The sequence below is a fragment of the Eleginops maclovinus genome, chromosome 18 (assembly GCF_036324505.1).
Source record: "Eleginops maclovinus isolate JMC-PN-2008 ecotype Puerto Natales chromosome 18, JC_Emac_rtc_rv5, whole genome shotgun sequence".
NCBI lineage: Eukaryota > Metazoa > Chordata > Actinopteri > Perciformes > Eleginopidae > Eleginops > Eleginops maclovinus.
In genome coordinates this window covers 16578281-16596312 of record NC_086366.1, presented here as the reverse complement: position 1 = coordinate 16596312, position 18032 = coordinate 16578281, and the positions used below count along the sequence as shown (strand labels likewise).

The 18032-nt window shown below is 37.2% G+C and overlaps 2 protein-coding genes across 2 annotated transcripts; one reads left to right on the top strand and one right to left on the bottom strand.

The window, feature by feature from the left end:
• Positions 1-499: 499 nt before the first annotated feature.
• LOC134880383 (multidrug and toxin extrusion protein 1-like) lies at positions 500-5374 on the top strand. Its single transcript, XM_063907317.1, has 17 exons — positions 500-797; positions 1173-1274; positions 1430-1498; positions 1586-1734; positions 2005-2047; positions 2139-2183; positions 2286-2383; positions 2465-2562; positions 2681-2794; positions 2881-2948; positions 3093-3201; positions 3297-3372; positions 3493-3562; positions 3716-3848; positions 3938-4032; positions 4147-4254; positions 4340-5374. The coding sequence occupies exons 1-17, from the start codon at positions 678-680 to the stop codon at positions 4637-4639; spliced, it is 1797 nt and encodes a 598-aa protein (XP_063763387.1). The 5' UTR covers positions 500-677; the 3' UTR covers positions 4640-5374.
• Positions 4971-15925, bottom strand: slc47a3 (solute carrier family 47 member 3). Its single transcript, XM_063907320.1, has 17 exons — positions 15794-15925; positions 13759-13860; positions 13600-13668; positions 13368-13516; positions 13205-13247; positions 12977-13021; positions 11923-12020; positions 11738-11835; positions 8487-8600; positions 8328-8395; positions 8106-8214; positions 7773-7848; positions 6326-6395; positions 6066-6198; positions 5860-5954; positions 5724-5766; positions 4971-5385 (listed from the first exon to the last, which is right to left on the bottom strand). Exons 1-17 carry the CDS (start codon positions 15923-15925, stop codon positions 5162-5164), a joined length of 1668 nt encoding a protein of 555 aa, XP_063763390.1. The 3' UTR covers positions 4971-5161.
• Between the last annotated feature and the right edge of the window lie 2107 nt (positions 15926-18032).

Here is an 18032-nt window from a genome sequence, read left to right as displayed (position 1 = left end):
AATTATTTAAAGTGATCATTTCTAGGAAAACCATATACATAAAGGGGTGGACCTTAATATACTATAATTATGTTTAAATGCAGTCCCCATTTTGTCCAAAACTTAACAGATTCATCAAAACAGTCTGAAAGACAGGTCTCCCAAATGTCTTTTACAATTTTTGTCTCTACTTTTGACTCCTGAAACTCTTTTCTTAAGCATAGTTTGATCACATAAAACTATTATCAATCTCTAATCTCAAACTTCATTTATGTTATAAGTTTCATTTTATTTAACTTTTAGATATTTACAAAACATGTGAAAAGGATTCATTATCCCATTGTCTCCTTCAATGCCGTCAAAATCATCTAGACTGCCAGTTTGAACATTGTTTATCTTTGGATAAATGGTAAACCTGAGCAGTGAATCATTGACCCAAACCATACTGTAGGCAGTGAATTGTTTTTGATTTGTTCAATCAAGGTCAAAACATTCTTGCTTTCAAGTCTTAGACTTTGTTTCAACTGCTAGCTTTGTTCTGTTTTTTCACAATCAGCGTTGTTTCAGCTTGCCTTGGCTTGATTCCAGGGCAGCTGAGACCACGCAATATTTATTTTCTCTTCAACATCCTGGAGAGCAACTAAGACAAGACAAGACGGACAGAACTGACAGATACTCCAGCAGAAAGACCTGCATTAATGCCAACAGACATGGAGGGGTCCAGTGACAGGATTTTATTCTGCAGGTGGTTGCGCCACAGGGTTCCTGCGGCCCACCAAGAGGAACTGTACCACATCCTAAAGATGACAGGGCCTCTGGTAAGGCACTGTTTTTATAAATTTTTCTGTCTGTAAGGAATTGTGTGGATTGAGGCTGTTTTTGAAACAAAAAAAATTGAATGTTGATGAAAAGATTGATGAAAGTTTTTACTATGCCAAAGAAAAGGTTAAAATGTCAGGCAAACAGCTCTGAGACTGAGGAGTGGAAATCAATTGGCCTGAAACATTGTTGGCAGGTTTTAAACAGAGGCTGAGAAGTGGCTGCAAGATGCCAAAGTTTGTTTGCTCATTTGCCGAGCTTGGTCTGAGAGCCATACTAATTAATTGTGACTTGTGTTTACTGAAATTTACAAAGTATCATCTGTGAGCTACTAAGTGCATCAACTGAACCATTGTCGATGTTTGCCTTTCCAGCTGCTCTCTCGAATCCTCAATTACCTCTTGCCATTTGTGGTGACAATGTTCTGTGGGCGCCTGGGAAATGAAGTGATGGCTGGCTATGGATTAGCTTGTGCTGTAAGTGCACATCATGCTTGACTTGTGCAGGTTATCAATAGAATAAAACAATAATGATTCAATCCATATGTAGTATTTTTACTTAAAATATGACTCACATCAGAGTCCTTACATGTACAAAAGACTAATTCAGGTATGTTTTGTATTAATTTCAGACCATTAATGTCACAACTGCAGCAACAGGAACTGGTCTGGGGCTGGCGTGTGATACTTTGGTGTCTCAGGTTTGCCCTGTGATTATTTTCCTCCAGATGCCAACTGTTTATCACACTCTTTTCTAAATATTTAACTTGGTCTGTTCTGTTGTGCAGACATTTGGTGGTAAGAACCTGCGTCGGGTGGGAGTAATCCTGCAGAGGGGCATCATCATTCTGCTGTTGTTCTGTCTGCCCTGCTGGGGTCTACTCATTAATGCCCAGGCCATCCTATTATGCATGGGCCAGAGCCCTGAGGTGACCAGGTACTGTAACAAACAGCACCAAACATGCAGTGATACTATTGGTTCTAACATAAGAATCTGTTAAACACATGACCAATTGTAAAGAGTAAATATCACAGTTGAATTGCACAAATTATTTTAAGTAGTTTAATGTAAGAGGTTTTAAAATGTGTCTTTAAAGCTCATCCTATTAGTGGCATAATATAAATTAAATTTGATGATGTTGATCAGTGCAATTGATTGAGAAGTGCTTGTTTGTTTTTTATTTGAATTAAAGTATCTTAATTTCAGAATAGCCCACGTATATATTACAAGCTTCCTCCCTGCAGTACCAGTGAGTATGACCTTTTCTCTTACCTTTCAGTGGAATATTCTACATGTAAAATAAATTAGAAACACTTTAATGACATCATGTTTCTCTGTAGGCAATGTTTCTACAACTTCTTCAAGTGTCTTACCTGCAGAACCAGGTGCATTTATATTTTGAACTGTGTATCATCCTGTTTCAGTTTATAAAAACATAGTAAATCTTATTTAGTCCTCATTTCATCAACTGCTGTTTGTGTACTCAGGGTATAATACTGCCACAAATGTACGCTGCTGCTTTGGCAAATATAGCAAACTTGGTGACAAACTACATCTTCCTTTACTGGCTGGATCTGGGTGTAAGGTAAGTGCCTCACATATTTCTGTTTGAATCTGACTTCAACTATTACACACAGTGATATCACCTTGTCTGTGTGTCTTACAGCGGATCTGCAGCGGCCAATGCTCTGTCTCAGATTTACATCTGTGCTTTTCTGTTTGCTTACATTCGGTGGAAGAAGCTCCATGTAAAAACATGGGGAGGTGAGGGACAGTTATATTTAGTAGATAGTTGTGGTGACCTTATGATCTCATGGACAAATTTGTTGATCTTCCAAGTTTTTTTCCCTCTTCACAACTGAGTATCTCTCTCCCCCTGCAGGCTGGTCTGTAGAATCGCTGCAGGACTGGGGCTCCTACATGAAACTGGCTGTTCCCAGTACATTGATGAAGTGCTTTGAGTGGTGGCTATATGAGTTTGGTGGATTCTTTGCAGGTAATCCAACTAATATATATTAGTAATGTGATTTTATAAAAAAACAGATTCAACTCTTAAATTGTGATTGTTTATCTGTTAATCAGGAATGCTGGGTGAAGACGAGCTGGCAGCCCAACATGTTGTGATAATGGTGGCTTTCATAACCTACATGGTACTAACTACAACTCAAACAGCAAACATTTCTGTAAACATATCTGATCTCAAGGAATATTCAATTTGAGTCAGCGTACTTCCGAAGACTCGAAAGAGCCCACTACTTTAATACTTTTTCATTAAAAAATATTTTAATCCATAGTTCCCTCTAGGTATTCAAGCTGCAGTGTGCGCACGAGTGGGAAATGCTCTCGGTGCAGGAAACACTGCCAGGGCCATCCTCACCAGCAAGATCTCATTCGCTCTTGCAAGTCAGTTACAAAAATGTTATTTTGTTAAAGCCTATATTGGTAAATCTGCATTTCATTGCATTTGTTTGACAGATTTCACTGCCCCTCTTTTCCAGGTAGCATTGCAGTTGTGGAAGGTGTTGTGCTCGGCTCTACTAAGACATTGATTGGCCACATCTTTACCTCTGATGAGTGAGTCTCTTCAACTGCACTCACTATTCAATCACTATAAAACTAAGTTGTTTAGCCTGCTTTTGCTACTTCAAATATTGTCCAAGAAAAACAGATGTTAATTATAAAACCTTTTTTCAGGAAGATCATAGGTCTGGTCTCGCACTTGATGAATGCCTACTGTTTCCTTCAGTTCTTTGATGGTCTTGTGGTGAGTTTGTATAAGTAGAGTATATTTGCATTGACCTGCCAAAAGCAAGCAGAACAAGTCAAATATAACTTGTTTTAGCTGTCCTGAAAATACAATATGGCGGCCAATGGAGAGACTGCTTAATAATTTGAGATATGTTTATTTATATCCTAGTGTGTGTGCACAGGCATCTTCTTGGGAACAGGCAAACAGAAGATTCCTGCTGTTGCCAACTTCATTGGATACTACTTTATAGCACTTTCAATCGGCGTTACTTTGACCTTTGTTACAAAACTTGGAATTTTTGGTAATTACATGAAGTGACCTTTTAAGTTTCTGAAAAAACATTAACTTGAAACCTTCTCTTCCAATAACAGACAATTTTTTTCTCTCCAGGTTTTTGGCTCGGACTACTCATATGTGTCATTTTACTATCCACCTTCGATATCATTGTAATCTTCAAGCTCGACTGGAAGAAAATTACAGAGGAGGCAAGTTCAGCAGCCCCTCATAGTTTGGACTCATTTCAAATTTAGCATTTAAAACCTATTTGTTGCATGAAAGTTTTCAACAAATGTAAAGTTTTTGTTTGTATTTGTTTGCAGGCTGTGAAGCGAGCACAGAAAAACCCTCCCATGACTTTATTAAGCACAGATGCCCTGTCAGACACAGCGGGTAACAACACTGATGACCAGAGAGCGAGTAATGAGAATGTAAGTTGCCAGCTACACCAAACAATTCATCTAACTGTATTTTTTTTCAAAGCCTGCTAGTAACGGGCAATGTCTTTTTCCAAAGTCAGTGGACGGCCACATGTATGTGGGCATCGGTTGCCATGATGGAAAGACAGAGACAGAGTGTGGACATGTGGTCCAGCAGCTGAAGGGTGGCCGTCTCTCCACCACACAGCTGATCCTCAGGCGAAGCACCGTTATGTTTGCAGCAGTTTCCCTTCTGGCTGTGGGAGCAAGCGTGCACTTCCTGGTGCCCTTGCCAGAGACATCGCATTCAGAGGCCAACTTTACTTTGGACTGGACCAATACGTCATATTCCCCTGATAACATTTTCTCCACTGCACCAGTCCCAATAGAAGGATAACCTTATGATCATTAATCCCAAAATCATTGTTCTCACTCGATGCCATAAAATACTGAATTTTAGTTTTTGCCAATGGTTTAAATAATGTTTTCCTTTACGCAATTAATGTATTAATGGATAATTAAATATTTATGTTAAATCTGCTCGTGTTTCTAAAAGTGAAAATAAAATGTTGATTCCAAGAATACCACGAAGCTTTAGTTTATTAAATTAATTACAAAATGTTTGGGAATATCTGGTGTTTGACTCTATCTCTTTGACAGAATGTGGTTGTGAGCAACCGTTGTGAGAGGATTCACTAGAAACACTAACAGATTAAAAGGGGAATCTAGTTACGTAAATAAGAATTCATGAGTTATGTATTAGAGATAAATGTATTTATTTCTGCTCGTCTGCACCTGTGACTATCTTCTGCACGTCCTGCTGTTGTATCATGTCATACAAACATCTGTATCAGATTGTCCATCAGTGCCTAAGGGGTAACTTCAAATTCTTCGGGTTGCTGAATACAAAATACTTTGCTCACAATGAATTAAACAAGTGATTGAGCAGCAGATTAATAACGATTCCCGCAGCCAGGATAAAGAGCATGATAGCCAGAACCAGGCCTCTGCGCAGAAGCAGATTTCTGAGAGATAGCTCCTCCTCCCCTGGTATCCCTGCGGGCCCCGCCTCACGGTCAACCAGCTCCATGGTGTCTGTTCCTGCACTGTACTGTGAGTCCCCTGGATCACATGGTTTTGGACCTGGACATACAAATGTCACTGTTATGTTACATGTTTCACTGCAAAATAAAGACTTTCAAACTCACATCTTTGTAAAAATGCACGATTATAGTTCCAACGTTGTTAGCATGAACATATGTTAAAAGTATTCATTCCTAAGTTACAGTAACTTCTTTTGACATTTATCAAGCACGGATAAATGACTTTAACTATTTACTATTATGTATATTTTTGAAGATGCCCCCTGCACCTGTGACTTTAAGCATGTTTCACAATTTTCAAAGTAATTTCTAGTTTAAAAAAGTAAACACTCAGAACGGTAGGCAGGGAGATTCTTGCAGTGTTTTGTGGAGTCTTACTTGTCTCTGTAGAGCTCACACACACACCTGCTCTGATTTGAGCCTGCAAAAAAAAAAACAATAATGTTTTTTCAGAAAGACCTTTTACAATGCAAAGACTTCTTTGACTCTGAACGTGAAGACTATAATTCCTTACCTCTATTGTAGTTTCCTTCCAGTTCATTCTGACCAAATAAGCAGATAGGAATATGGTCTGCATCAACACAGAGATAAGAATGCCTATCCATAGACCTGAGGGAATAAAACATTTCTCATGCACAGACACAAACACTTTAAAATAACCAGTTAGCATCAATGTGGCAACAAAAAGCTGAAGGCTCAAAAACATGCTGTAAATCTTACCAATAATTCCCAATTTGGCTGCAAACATCAGTGGCACACCAATGGGAAAACCAATACCATAAAATCCCAAAATGTTAATGATGGCCCCAATCTTCTGTTTACCTGCTCCTTTTAAAATGCCTCCCACGGCAGCCTAACCACGCAAACAGAATCAAGAGGTGGTGAGACATAGAGAGTAAAAAGAGCACCTGGTATTTTGAAAATGTAATATATAGGTTTATCATATCATATTTTTTGCATGAAATGTCAGTTATACTTACAAAGATTGGTTCTACGAACATGAATGGAACAAATACAGTCAAACAATCATCAACCCTTTGCCGGATTTGTCTGAAAGTGTGGGAGGTAAAAATTACTTTGTGAGATGTGATTGACATATTTTAGCATCAGGACACATTATGTTATCCTAGTACCATTGACTGAAGAGGAATCAGTAATTTTGTCATTAATTCTAGTAACTGTAGGCAACAAAAAATGCTTCACAAACTGGTCATTTTTTAGGTATTGGGCTATTTTTTACTCCATAACATGTGTTCCTTTAGACTAAATTAATGAAAACATCAAAAAACACATACTGTATATACTCTACATGTTTTTTTCTACTCTTTGACTTATTGTAAGAATTTTCCTTAAATTGCATTAGATAATGTCTCATTTTCACAATCGAACATAACATCTCAGAAAACATGTAATATTATATTTTAAAAATGGATTTTTCTTGACGTAAGTAATCAACCAGGGAAGTTTATTCTATTTTAAATACAATTTTAACCCTATTATAATGTAGTACTTTGCAAAATGCATGACATTTCCTTAACATCAGTTTTCTCAAAATTAGTTTTTTCTAGACTCTGAGACAGAAATCTTCACTTCAGTACATGCGCTGATACTTTCCAGCTTCTTTCGTACTTATATTCGGAAGGTTTTTAAGGAGGGGTTTCTTTCATAGCCTGATTCAAAATTTATTCCTAAAAATAGTAAATAATGATTTTTTAAACTGGTGTTCATAAGAAGAGATAATCGAAAATGTCCTTGTTAAAAAATTGCTAATATGCAGTGGTGAAAAAAATACTCTGGTCCTTTACATACTGTGGTTTCAAAATACTCAAGTTAAAATCCTGATGGAAGTATGGAAGTTTTATCAGTAACATGTACTTTGAGTTTCAAAAGTAAAAGTACTCAGTACACAGAATGGCTATTTCTTACAGTCTTGTAGAATAATATTATTCTTATAAATTTAAAATCATTTTAATAATGAAGTTTGGCAAAGTGGAGCCATAGATACTTTTTTAAATAAAATAAATAACATATTGCATCATGTGTTTTCATTTGTACCAAGTATTTAGGAGAGTTACATGTAGTAGTTTGAAAAGTACAACATTTGTCTCTGAAATGTAGTGGAATAAGTAGCATTAAATGCAATACTCAAGGAAAGTACACGTATGATAACATAAATATAACTTTAAAACCTTACAATTCGATGTTGAGTCACAGTGATGCTGAGCAAAACCTTTATCTCAAGATAATATTTAAAGAAATATGTGGGCAAAGTTCATTGTTTTCTATGTCAACAATAAATGTTATAATAGTGAAAAGGTTATTTAGGAGAAATAAACTGACTGTATGTGTTATTTTTTAAACGAAAGTAGATAATATGGTTGTTGTTGTTGTTGTTGTTGTTACAAAGATGTTTGTGTTTTTACTCACTCATCATTTGAAAAGATATATGAGATCCTGTCCTTCAGGCTGCCAAGTAAAATTATCAAACACAAAGCTATGAACCCTGTGTTAAAAAGTAACAGATGCAAGAATTATATTTTCTGTAAATAATTTGAGAATTATGTGGCAATTATTAGCTCTTCTAGCACTTTGAAAACATTTTGGCTCAAGACATGCTATTCCAGGTCTAAGATACCCTTGCATTAATTTTATTAGTAAAATTACAGTTGTACATAAAATAATTATAGTATAATCTTGACATAAAATACATTTTAATAAGATATTGTAAACCACATAAATAGTGTTGTGGAACACACTGACCTGCATATAATATTGTCAGTTTAGCACACAGCTTAGCGTGCTTTGTGTCTCCAGCTCCCAGCGCTTGTCCAATTCTTACAGTGCCAGCTACACAGAAACCTAAGGGTAACTAATGACAAAAAGACTACGTTACAATGCTGTGACATTGCATGTAAAAATAGGTAATTCATTTAACACCACAACAGCTTATGCATATTCAGTAATTTGTAGAGGACAGATGACCTGATATAGAACAGTTGCCACTTGGAACACAATGGATTGAGTCCCAAGCTCCGTCTCACTTATTAGACCTTATAATGACAAACATCAGTTAGACCTCTTACTGAATTTAGTTACTAAGAACACAAATGCTTTAAACCACAAAGTGGCCTGTATCATTACCTGCCAAAATGGTTCCAATCTCATACGACCACCACTCAACACACATCATGAACATACTGGGTATGGCCAAGTGGAAGTATGCGCTCCAGTCCTGCAGGCACTCTTTAGACCAGCCTGTGTGGTAAAATAACAAATATATAATCACTCAATCAATTCATCTATGAATCTGTCTGATCAACTCTGATGTTAATTATCCTTACTTCCAATAAAAACATTTTTCAAAAAGAAATAATTTGGAACAAACAGCAATACACAGTAAAGGGTTACTTTGCAGTATGCATAAAGGCTAAAATACTAAAACAGAATAGAAAAAGTCTAAATGCACTTGCAATGTTAACGGAAATAAAAAAAATCTTTATTCAGAAGTACAATTGGTTGTTCCTTAGCCCATATTACAACCTCCCATCAAGTCTTATGAACATCATGCCAGTAGTTTTTCTGCAATACAGCTGACAAACAGACAAACATACTCAACTAAAACATTTGGTTATGTTATATGTTAAAACATGAAAGAGTATAAAATACAGTTTGAATAGCTAACCCTTTTCTAAAACAAAGAAGAGAGTGAAAAAGGGCTCATAATTGTTTAGTTCAGACTTTTCTTCATAAATTAAAGACCACACACACCTTCACTGTTTTGAGGTTGTCAATAACTGTCACAAGATGTTTCTGATGCACGTTATTGTACATACAGCCTTGAATTTAACAGAATTTGATTTTTTTGCTTTCTATTTATTGTAACATTAAAAGAAATAAATGCAATAATCATTATTATTTCCAAACTATGTTTAATCTAACACTTGATTTCTTCTCAGCTACAATCCTCACACTTTGAGATTTCTTCAACCCTGGAATAATTCATTTAGCCTGGTAATACCAGCCTGTTTGACTTTGACTCCGGCATACAGTCTGGAACAGCGTCATTGGATTTGGATTGCTGTAATGGGTGGAAACTTTGTCTGAAGTTTAAAATCATTGGAGTTCCCTTAACCAATCACTAACGTTTGGTAATGACGTATGTTATGCGCCGAAGGGCAAGCTCTGACCTGACGCTTCCTACTTCCGCTTTCACAGTAGTAAACAAATCGCTACCTTCAAGCGTGGCTGTCAAAATGGCTGTCAACGACATGTGTCGATGTTGTCAATGTAACCTAAGGATTCAGGGGACAACTCGTAACTCGAAACAATTATTTGAAAATGGAAGAATTCCTTCAAGAGTTGAAACTACCAAGCGGATAGCTAGTAGCGTCTCTTCCTCCGTCACCATTGTTGAACTCAGTGGTGGGCCGTCAGGGCCAGCAAGGCCTTCTCTGCTGGCCTAAACATCATCAGAATATAAATTAAATTTTGATATATTTTTTCCACAAATACGTATTAAATTATTCCCCATAGTCTATTCTCTTCATTTTATAGCGTTCGTCTTGGCTGCGCTGCTTCCAGCCTCAGAACGAGATTTGGAGGGCTGGCCTTTATGTTAGAGCTTTTATCCAATCATATTTCAGCCATAATGTGTTGCTAGGGTCAAAGAAATCTGCCCTTAGGCCTTCAGAATCAACAGTGCGGGCGGCTGTAAGCTTAAAGTGAACGCAAACAAAACTGTGGCGTTAACCAATCAGATTTCGAGGTGGCGACAACGGGCCAGCTAGCAGGCGTACGCTAACGTTAGCACGTGCACATCTTCTGATTGGATACGCACTATTGAGAGGCAGAGCTAGGCAGTAGGCAGAGCCATACAGTCTATGGGCAAAGCTAGCAAACAGAATTAGAACTTGAGCGAGCTAATTTGTGTAGATTTCTACAAGCTATTTTTTTCAACCCACAATGGCTGAAGGAGGAGAAGAGATCAATTTGGTCGAAGATATAATTACAACGCCATTTTCAAAACGAACTTTTCAAGTAAAGCTACACATCTTGAAAAGGGAACGACCAACTCCAACGCTAGCGAGCCTAGCACAGCAGGGAAACTACGAGCGGTACCCCTGGCTCACAGCCTCCGAGAGGCACTGCAAATTGTACTGCCGGGAATGCCTGGTATTTGCAACTGATCGATTTGGTGTTTGGAGCCACACTAAATTTGCAAACTTGAGTTGTCTAACCAAGGCAGCAGCGAGACACCAAAGCACAGCTGGGCACTTGGAAGCACTGGTGCTTTTGAAAACCTTTGGGGACACCCGAGTGGATCTACAGCTCAACGAACAAGTGCGCAGGGAAACGGAGCTCCACGACGAAAGGGTGAACAAAAATAGGGAAATATTGAAAGACTGATTGATTGTGTCCTGTTTTTGGGTAAACAGGAACTTTCATTTAGGGGACACGATGAAAGCGCCGAGTCCAGAAACAGAGGAAACTACGTGGAGCTTCTTTCTTTTCGTGCTGAGAACAACACAGATTTGCATTACCACCTGTACACAAACAACATGTTTACTGGGACGTCAGGCAAAATACAAAACGACCTGATTTATGCTATTGCTGAAGTGATGGGAGAAGAGATCAAAATGGAGATTCAAAAAGCACCCTTTGTCGCTGTTATGGTGGACGAGACGTCAGATGTGGGTAATGTAGCACAGCTGGCACTTGTTCTGCGTTATGTGACGGACACAGGTGTCAAGGAGCGGTTTGTCAGATACTCTGATTAATTGAGTTAACTGTAAATGCTGATGTATTCATTATAAATGCTTCAGAAATATTAATATAACTCTGTTGTACTTGACTATGTTAAGGTGATGCAACGCCCGGTTATACTGCGTTTCTGTCTAAATGTATAGTTTCTAGAGCCATGGCGTCATAATGATGGCATTAAGAGGTGGAATAATTCAGGTAGGACTGTGTAGGACATCACTGAAGGCCTAGGTGTGAAATGCACGGCCCGCCACTGGTTGAACTACAGACTAGACTACAATTCAAACTCGGAACCAACTTCGATTTATCGCTCTCAACCCCTCCCCCTGTTCGCTGATTGGACCGATAGAATTCTGAGTTCCTGTAATCGTACGTAATGAGTTCTTGCCCAGTGTCAGTGGCCGATCCGTTCCCTCCCGGTTGCACATGCGCATAATGACGTACCCAGAAACTCAACGTTTTCCTGGCCGATTTGTTCCACGAATGTCTACATTTTACGGTACTTGACGGCAGCCAGTTAGTTAACCTAACCGGAAACAGCCGGTAGGTCACAGAAACTGTTTGTATAAGAGTTTATTGCTTGATATTGGCGATCGGAAACAGTTTATTATTTTCGTGCATGTGCCACTCACCTCCCCAGGTGGGCTTATGAAGACCGTTCCAAATGATATAAGCATACAACAATGCAGCCATGCAGTATTGGGATATGGCGTTGGCAGCAGCAGACCCTCTGTGAAGAGTATATCATTGCAAAATATTGGTTATGTAGTAAAAAGCAATAATGGCGTTATTAAACGAGTCAATAGGCAATACTCACGCTACTCCAAGATCTAAAACATAGAGGAAGATGTACTGGATGACAACATTGAGAATGTTGACAATAAGGCCTGTAACTACCGGCGGCCATATGATGTTCTGAGAGAAGAGCAACATATAATATAAATTACATATATTCTTGTTAGACATAGGCAAAGTGAGAACACAAAGATTACTACAGGAGTGTCAAGATCCTTGTTGTGTGTTTGTAGTTTCCTGTTTTACTTTGAAATGTTTTCCCTCTGTTGTGTCATGTTTAGTTTTACTTCCTGTCTTTGGTTTTCCTTGTGTATGATTGTTTAATTGTTGTCACCTGTTGCCCTCGTGTTTCTGCCTCCCCTTCCCAGCTGTGGCTTGTGTTGTGATTATTGTCTTTGTATTCAGTCCTGCTTTCCCTTGTGTTCCTTGTCAGTTCGCTGTCGTCCTTCATGTTTCAAGTCAAGTGTTTTTAATGTCCTGGATTTCCCGAACTTTGTATTTTTTTGTTAAACAGCTTTTATAATAAAAGCTCGCTTTTGTTTACACTGGTATTCCGGCTCCTTGTGCTGCACTTGGGTCCTATTTCCCTATTTTTTATTGTTAAGGGTTTTCCTGGGCTGAGTCATCCTCCCATCACAGGTGTATGAATAACAAATGATACCCTGATAAAGAACCTTTTAACATTTAAATGTAAAGGTACCATTCTGTAGTGGTGTTTAAGTCCTTGAAACTCAACACCTGGACACGTGAATGTGTATTGCACATTAATTGATTTACTAAAGTCAATAAATGCAAAACAAAACCTTGGTCCAAATGTAGCTTTATGGTTTTCTACACATTCATAGGCCCTAACCTCGTTTTCATCACAATTTGGACGGTGATCTCTAATATCACATCAACTAGCAGCCTGGAGCAACTCTGTATTACTGCAATAGAAGTCTGATGAATAGCATCTTTCAGCCACTATCCTTTTTGAATAAATGATGGAAAGTCACAGGCTTTATGACTTCTCTTTCATGTAATGAACCTGTCCTGTTCTTACTTCATCTCATCAGACATTTATCTAATGGACTTACCTGGTTTTGTAGATAACATCTTAGAACTGAATACATGAATGAAGCCTACAACAAAGAAGGAAACACCTTATATATTATAAATCTGGACACACACGCATAGACACAGTGGGGCAAAAAAGTAGAGAACTTGCACAATTGGTGGCTGACTAAATACTTTTTTGCCCCACTGTATATATAAATAAAATGTTATTTTTCGATGAAGATAGGTCTTAAGTTAGAAATACTTACAGGAAGAGCTGACATAAAGACCTTCACGTACAACTGGGTCACCCTAGAGATATCATTAACTTCAATATCAACATTAAATATCATTTGAAATATATGCTCCTTTCTAAGAATCAATAATGAACAAGAAAAATAAAACAACAAACTAAAGCAGCTCACAGCTTACCTGACCACCTCTGGCTCTTGTTTGACAGCCAAAAGAAGGCTCTCTGTGTTAATGAGAATTGCCCAACATGGGAAACAGGACAGTAACAAAATTAGGCTTGCCCGCTGCATAATGACCCCAATTCCCAGAAGGTTCCGGCCCCCATAGCTCTAAAAACAGAAAGAATTTTATTTTTTGATCAATTCTTATCATACCTGGTGAAAAATAGTACATGTCGGGCAAAGGCTCATACCTGAGAAATCAGAGTATCACATGCTGAAGCCAAACCGTATCCAATAGATATACCGAAAACATTAATAACCTGAGGATTTAACCAAAATATTAGTGGTTAATTTTCTGTTTATTTATTGTTCCTTTTTTCACTGGAAGAACATTACTGTAGTGTACTTACTGATGTAGCCAAAGACACTCCTGCCAGCTCCACCCTACCCAGATGGCCACAGAAAATAGCACTTACAAAACCCAGTGTATAAGTCAAAAGACGGGAGGAAATCTGTTGAAAAATAAAAATGAATCAAAAGACAAAAACACATACTCAATGTAATAGTTTACACTGCTGGGGAGTATTTAAGCTACATTCAACTTTGAGTTAGTTACATTACCTTTTTGCCTGCAAAATTCTGGGCCTTTGAAGACATTTAATTTTACCATTGCTTCTGTAATTGAACCTCTTTGGTTTTGCTAAACTAAATAAATAGGCCTATTATTTAGTCCATGGGTCTTCAACAGGTGTGACTCCTAGGGCATCCTCAGAGTTAGCTACTGTAGAGAAGCTTTCAAAATCATTGTTTGATAACATTTTGTTACTTTTTAATTTTCCCAAAAATTAAACATGCCTGAAAAAACACATTACATTAACATCGATCCAATAGCAGTGCAGCGTCTTTACCTTAAAGACTTATGTTGGTCAGGGGTTGAATGCCATTTAATGCACCAACTTTTCAATAGAGCAGAAAACAGGTTGCTAAGGTGACCATCAAAAACGTACTGTACCATTAGGTCTTCTTTTAGGTGTTGTTTTTTTCAAAGTTGTTTTAAAATATTAACTATGGGAAAGTGTTATCCCTAGAACATTTTGTTACTGTTTCTGCTTTGCTGTGTATACTAGGGAATGGGATGTTATTCATTACATCTGTACTTAAATATTTGGAGATATCAACTTTAGAAACTTGTGGATATAGGATCTTTATATTAAGAGACCAAATGACAACTATACCATTATCTGGATAGAAGTAGAATAGCTAATGTTATACTACTGAATGCTAACAAAATTATGACTTATGATGCCTAATGTGATGGTATATGTATGCACACTGCAATACTTCTGGTTTTAGATGTTATTCCCTGTATTGTGGTATGTGGTAGCAGTGTTATAGGTGGCGTTTGCTGGTATCCTTAAAAGATGTCAGACTTGCTGTTGAATACAGTATATCACATTTCCATTTCCTATAGTGAGTGTGTGTAAGAGAACATTGATGATAGTGTGTCATTTTCCAGCAGTGCTGATAAAATAAATATCAGTGAAACCCTGGACAGGTCTTGAAGTCACTTGCAATAAATTAAACAATTTACGTCCATATTGGAACTTGTATATTTGTACTATTAGCAGAGAGAATTTCCCCTTGTTGCATTAACAAAGTATGTGTTCTTTTGTCTTCTTCTAAACTGTCAGTTAGTGCTGCGGGCTCAAAGTGTGTTAGGCCCTCCTTTCTGAAGTTGTGTCCCTCTCTTGTGCCTCAGGCTGCATCTACAAGGATGTATGTTTGTTTGCACAGTAATACTTAAGTAGTTTTGTATTACTGGTTACAGTACTTGGTAAATCCAGACATACTGTTTGTGGGGATTATGATAGACTGTGATAGTTTGATCATTTAATTTGTTCATCAACTAAGTAGCATGTTTTGCTGTAATATGGCTTTTTGTATTTAATTGTATTGTATTTTTTTTAATAACAAGTACATTGACAATTTGAACATTAATTAAGACAGCAGTTTGACTTACTGTAGCTTACCCAACAGTATAATAATAAGATATGAGCATATTTGTTCGATGTTAACATGGGTCTACACCACAAACGTTTAGATAATAAAAGTCCAATTAAATGAATGATACTTTTAATTGTTTTTAGTACATTATTTAGATCATCATGAACATTGACATTACATCTACAGCCGCGGACAAAATTAAGAAACCTCTTCAGCATTATCATTTTCTCTTGTTTTATTATTTATAGGTATGTCTTTGAGTTAAAAAAAAAATGTTTTTGTTATTATTATTATTGTATTCCATAAACTACTGACAATTTGGCTCTGTGTTGGAATTCATCACACACTGGAATGGTTGCTATATATGTAGAGATAAAGATTGAAGAAACATTTGCAGTGGTCTCTTAATTCTTTCCGGAGCTGTATATACAGGCTACTCACCACTGGTCCTGACAGCTTGAACAACATTTTTGTTTCTGCTTTCAACCCAACAGGGGTCAACATGCGGATCCGCTTCAATACAAAACAGTCCCTCCATGAAGTCAGAGGTGATCTTTGTGTGTTGCTCTCCATGATTCAGTAAGCTACTGCTGCATCTATACTCTGTATGGTGCTGTCAGGGACCCTTTGGCTCAGTCAAAGAAAGTGTGTCAGTGTGTGTATTATGAATACTGCGATAACCAATCACGTGAAAGTCAGTTAGTCATATCCTGTTCTAGGAGTGAAAATGTCAGTGGGATATACCGCGTCACTGATGTCCCTACCATAATTCGGATAACAATACTGACAGCAAATCCTTTTAGTTTCATCAAGACCTCGGTTTACCTTTCCCAGAAAAAGAAGCCACATTTGATCGAGTGTTATCGTGCAGACACCTGCTGAAAAAGCCAGAGTAAAGTTTAATTTTAAGAGAGAACGGGAAAATCAAGCTACTGACTAAAATTAATCCATGCTCAAACTTTTGAAATGCTTTTGCTTTGCTTTTATGTTTTGATAAAATAAAATAAAAAACGATAGTCTATATCAATATTTTCAGAACGTGAAATTCAGCTTTAGATATTTATAGTGCTATAATTGTAATACTTTGAGCAGGTTATAGCTTGACTTGACTTCGTTGGACGCAAATATAATGGCACTAAATTTAAATAGCGTGTCCGTAAAACCAATTAGGAGTAATATCCTTATTCTTACATTATTTTCGAACGTTTTAAAAGAGCGAAATTATATTTTGCCTTTTTATCTTTTAACTTAAAATTATTCTACAGTAGAGCTATTATATAAAATTGCATTTATCAGCTCTGATTTATCCCACAGAGAGATGTAGACTAAATATAGCTATGTAGTGAATGTAATATACATAATTCACCTCCTTCTTAAGTGTGGTTCTACACACTGTTGTTTCATGCCTGTAAGTATGACCGTTGGTTTATGCTTGAAAGTACGACTGTAAAAAGGGATCGTGGTCCCTTTAATTAATCTGTGTTTACGATGACGTGGAGCCCCATGCTTGTTGGTTTACAGCGCCATCTTGTTTTGTTATAACTTTTACTGTGTGATTAAACGGGACACGCATTCGTGTGCTCAACTGTAATGAACGTCTCCTGCGTTTCAATATGATCTCCACAGCTACTCAATAAAACAGAGAAGTTATCATTGGTTCTGTATCGTACCAGCAGATGGAAACATTTCCCAACAACACATTCAACTGACCATACCGTAGCTCTCCACAGGGTCCATTAAATAAATCCTAAATTAATACCCGAAAGTTAGTGCAATTTAAAATTTAAAGTACAAAATATAGTTGTACATTTTTTTTCATTAGAGAATGCTACACTTTTCAAAAATCACAACACTCTTAAGGTACCCTTAAATTAGGAAATAAGGGCTTATTAGATAAGATAATTGAGTTCCTGCCTCCCTGAGTTGTTATATTAGAGGTCATATTAATGCCGCTGTAGAGTAATCATCTAACAAAAATGAATGTAATTCAAATATTACAAAAAATCATACGTTATTATGTGTTTTTTGGAAGGGCCAGTTTGAGTTATTATGTTTATACACAATTTTACCGCCAGAGTAAGGTTAAAAATACTAACTTCACCCTGACGTCAAGTGTAGCCCTGATTGTCATTTATTCTGGTTACAGGAGCATGAAAACAATCTTAAAAATATATTTCACAACATGCTTTAAGTGGAAAATTGCTCTGTTTGTTTGTTACACCAAATAATTCCAAGAGCAGGTGATTCTTTACTGTGGTTCTTAAGGAAAGGAATTATGGTATGAAGACACATGCTCTATGGTTACCAAAATGTGCTTTTTTGACATACAAGAGATAAACAGGCAAGCATCTGTGAATCAGCTGACTGTTAATGTCAATTCTGAAGCTTAATTAAGCATGCATTTTCATCAAAACAGTCTACTGACAACTTCAAAGAGGAAGACAATAATAGGGTTGTATTTCTTCAGCCTCTTATTACATATAAAAATGCCCGTTTTGGGAGTTAATCGTTGCAAAGAACACATGAACTGTGGTCAAACAGCTCGATGAGTCATCCCTCACCCTGTTTTTGAGCGTGTGTACCAGGCAAAACAATCATACGAAAGAAGAATGTTCTCCATAAGGTGAAGTTTCTTGGGTGCATATCCTGGCATGAATACCATTGAAAAACCAGTAAACAT

Coding starts and splice junctions, on each gene's coding strand:
- LOC134880383 (XM_063907317.1), top strand. CDS start 678: ATGCCAACAGACATGGAGGGGTCCAGTGACAGGATTTTATTCTGCAGG. Junction 1,735..2,004: donor CAGAGCCCTGAGGTGACCAG/GTACTGTAACAA, acceptor TCTTAATTTCAG/AATAGCCCACGTATATATTA. Junction 2,184..2,285: donor TGTCTTACCTGCAGAACCAG/GTGCATTTATAT, acceptor TTGTGTACTCAG/GGTATAATACTGCCACAAAT.
- slc47a3 (XM_063907320.1), bottom strand. CDS start 15,925: ATGGAGAGCAACACACAAAGATCACCTCTGACTTCATGGAGGGACTGT. Junction 13,861..15,793: donor TCAAGCTGTCAGGACCAGTG/GTGAGTAGCCTG, acceptor ATTTTTCAACAG/ATTTCCTCCCGTCTTTTGAC. Junction 13,248..13,367: donor CAAGAGCCAGAGGTGGTCAG/GTAAGCTGTGAG, acceptor TGATATCTCTAG/GGTGACCCAGTTGTACGTGA.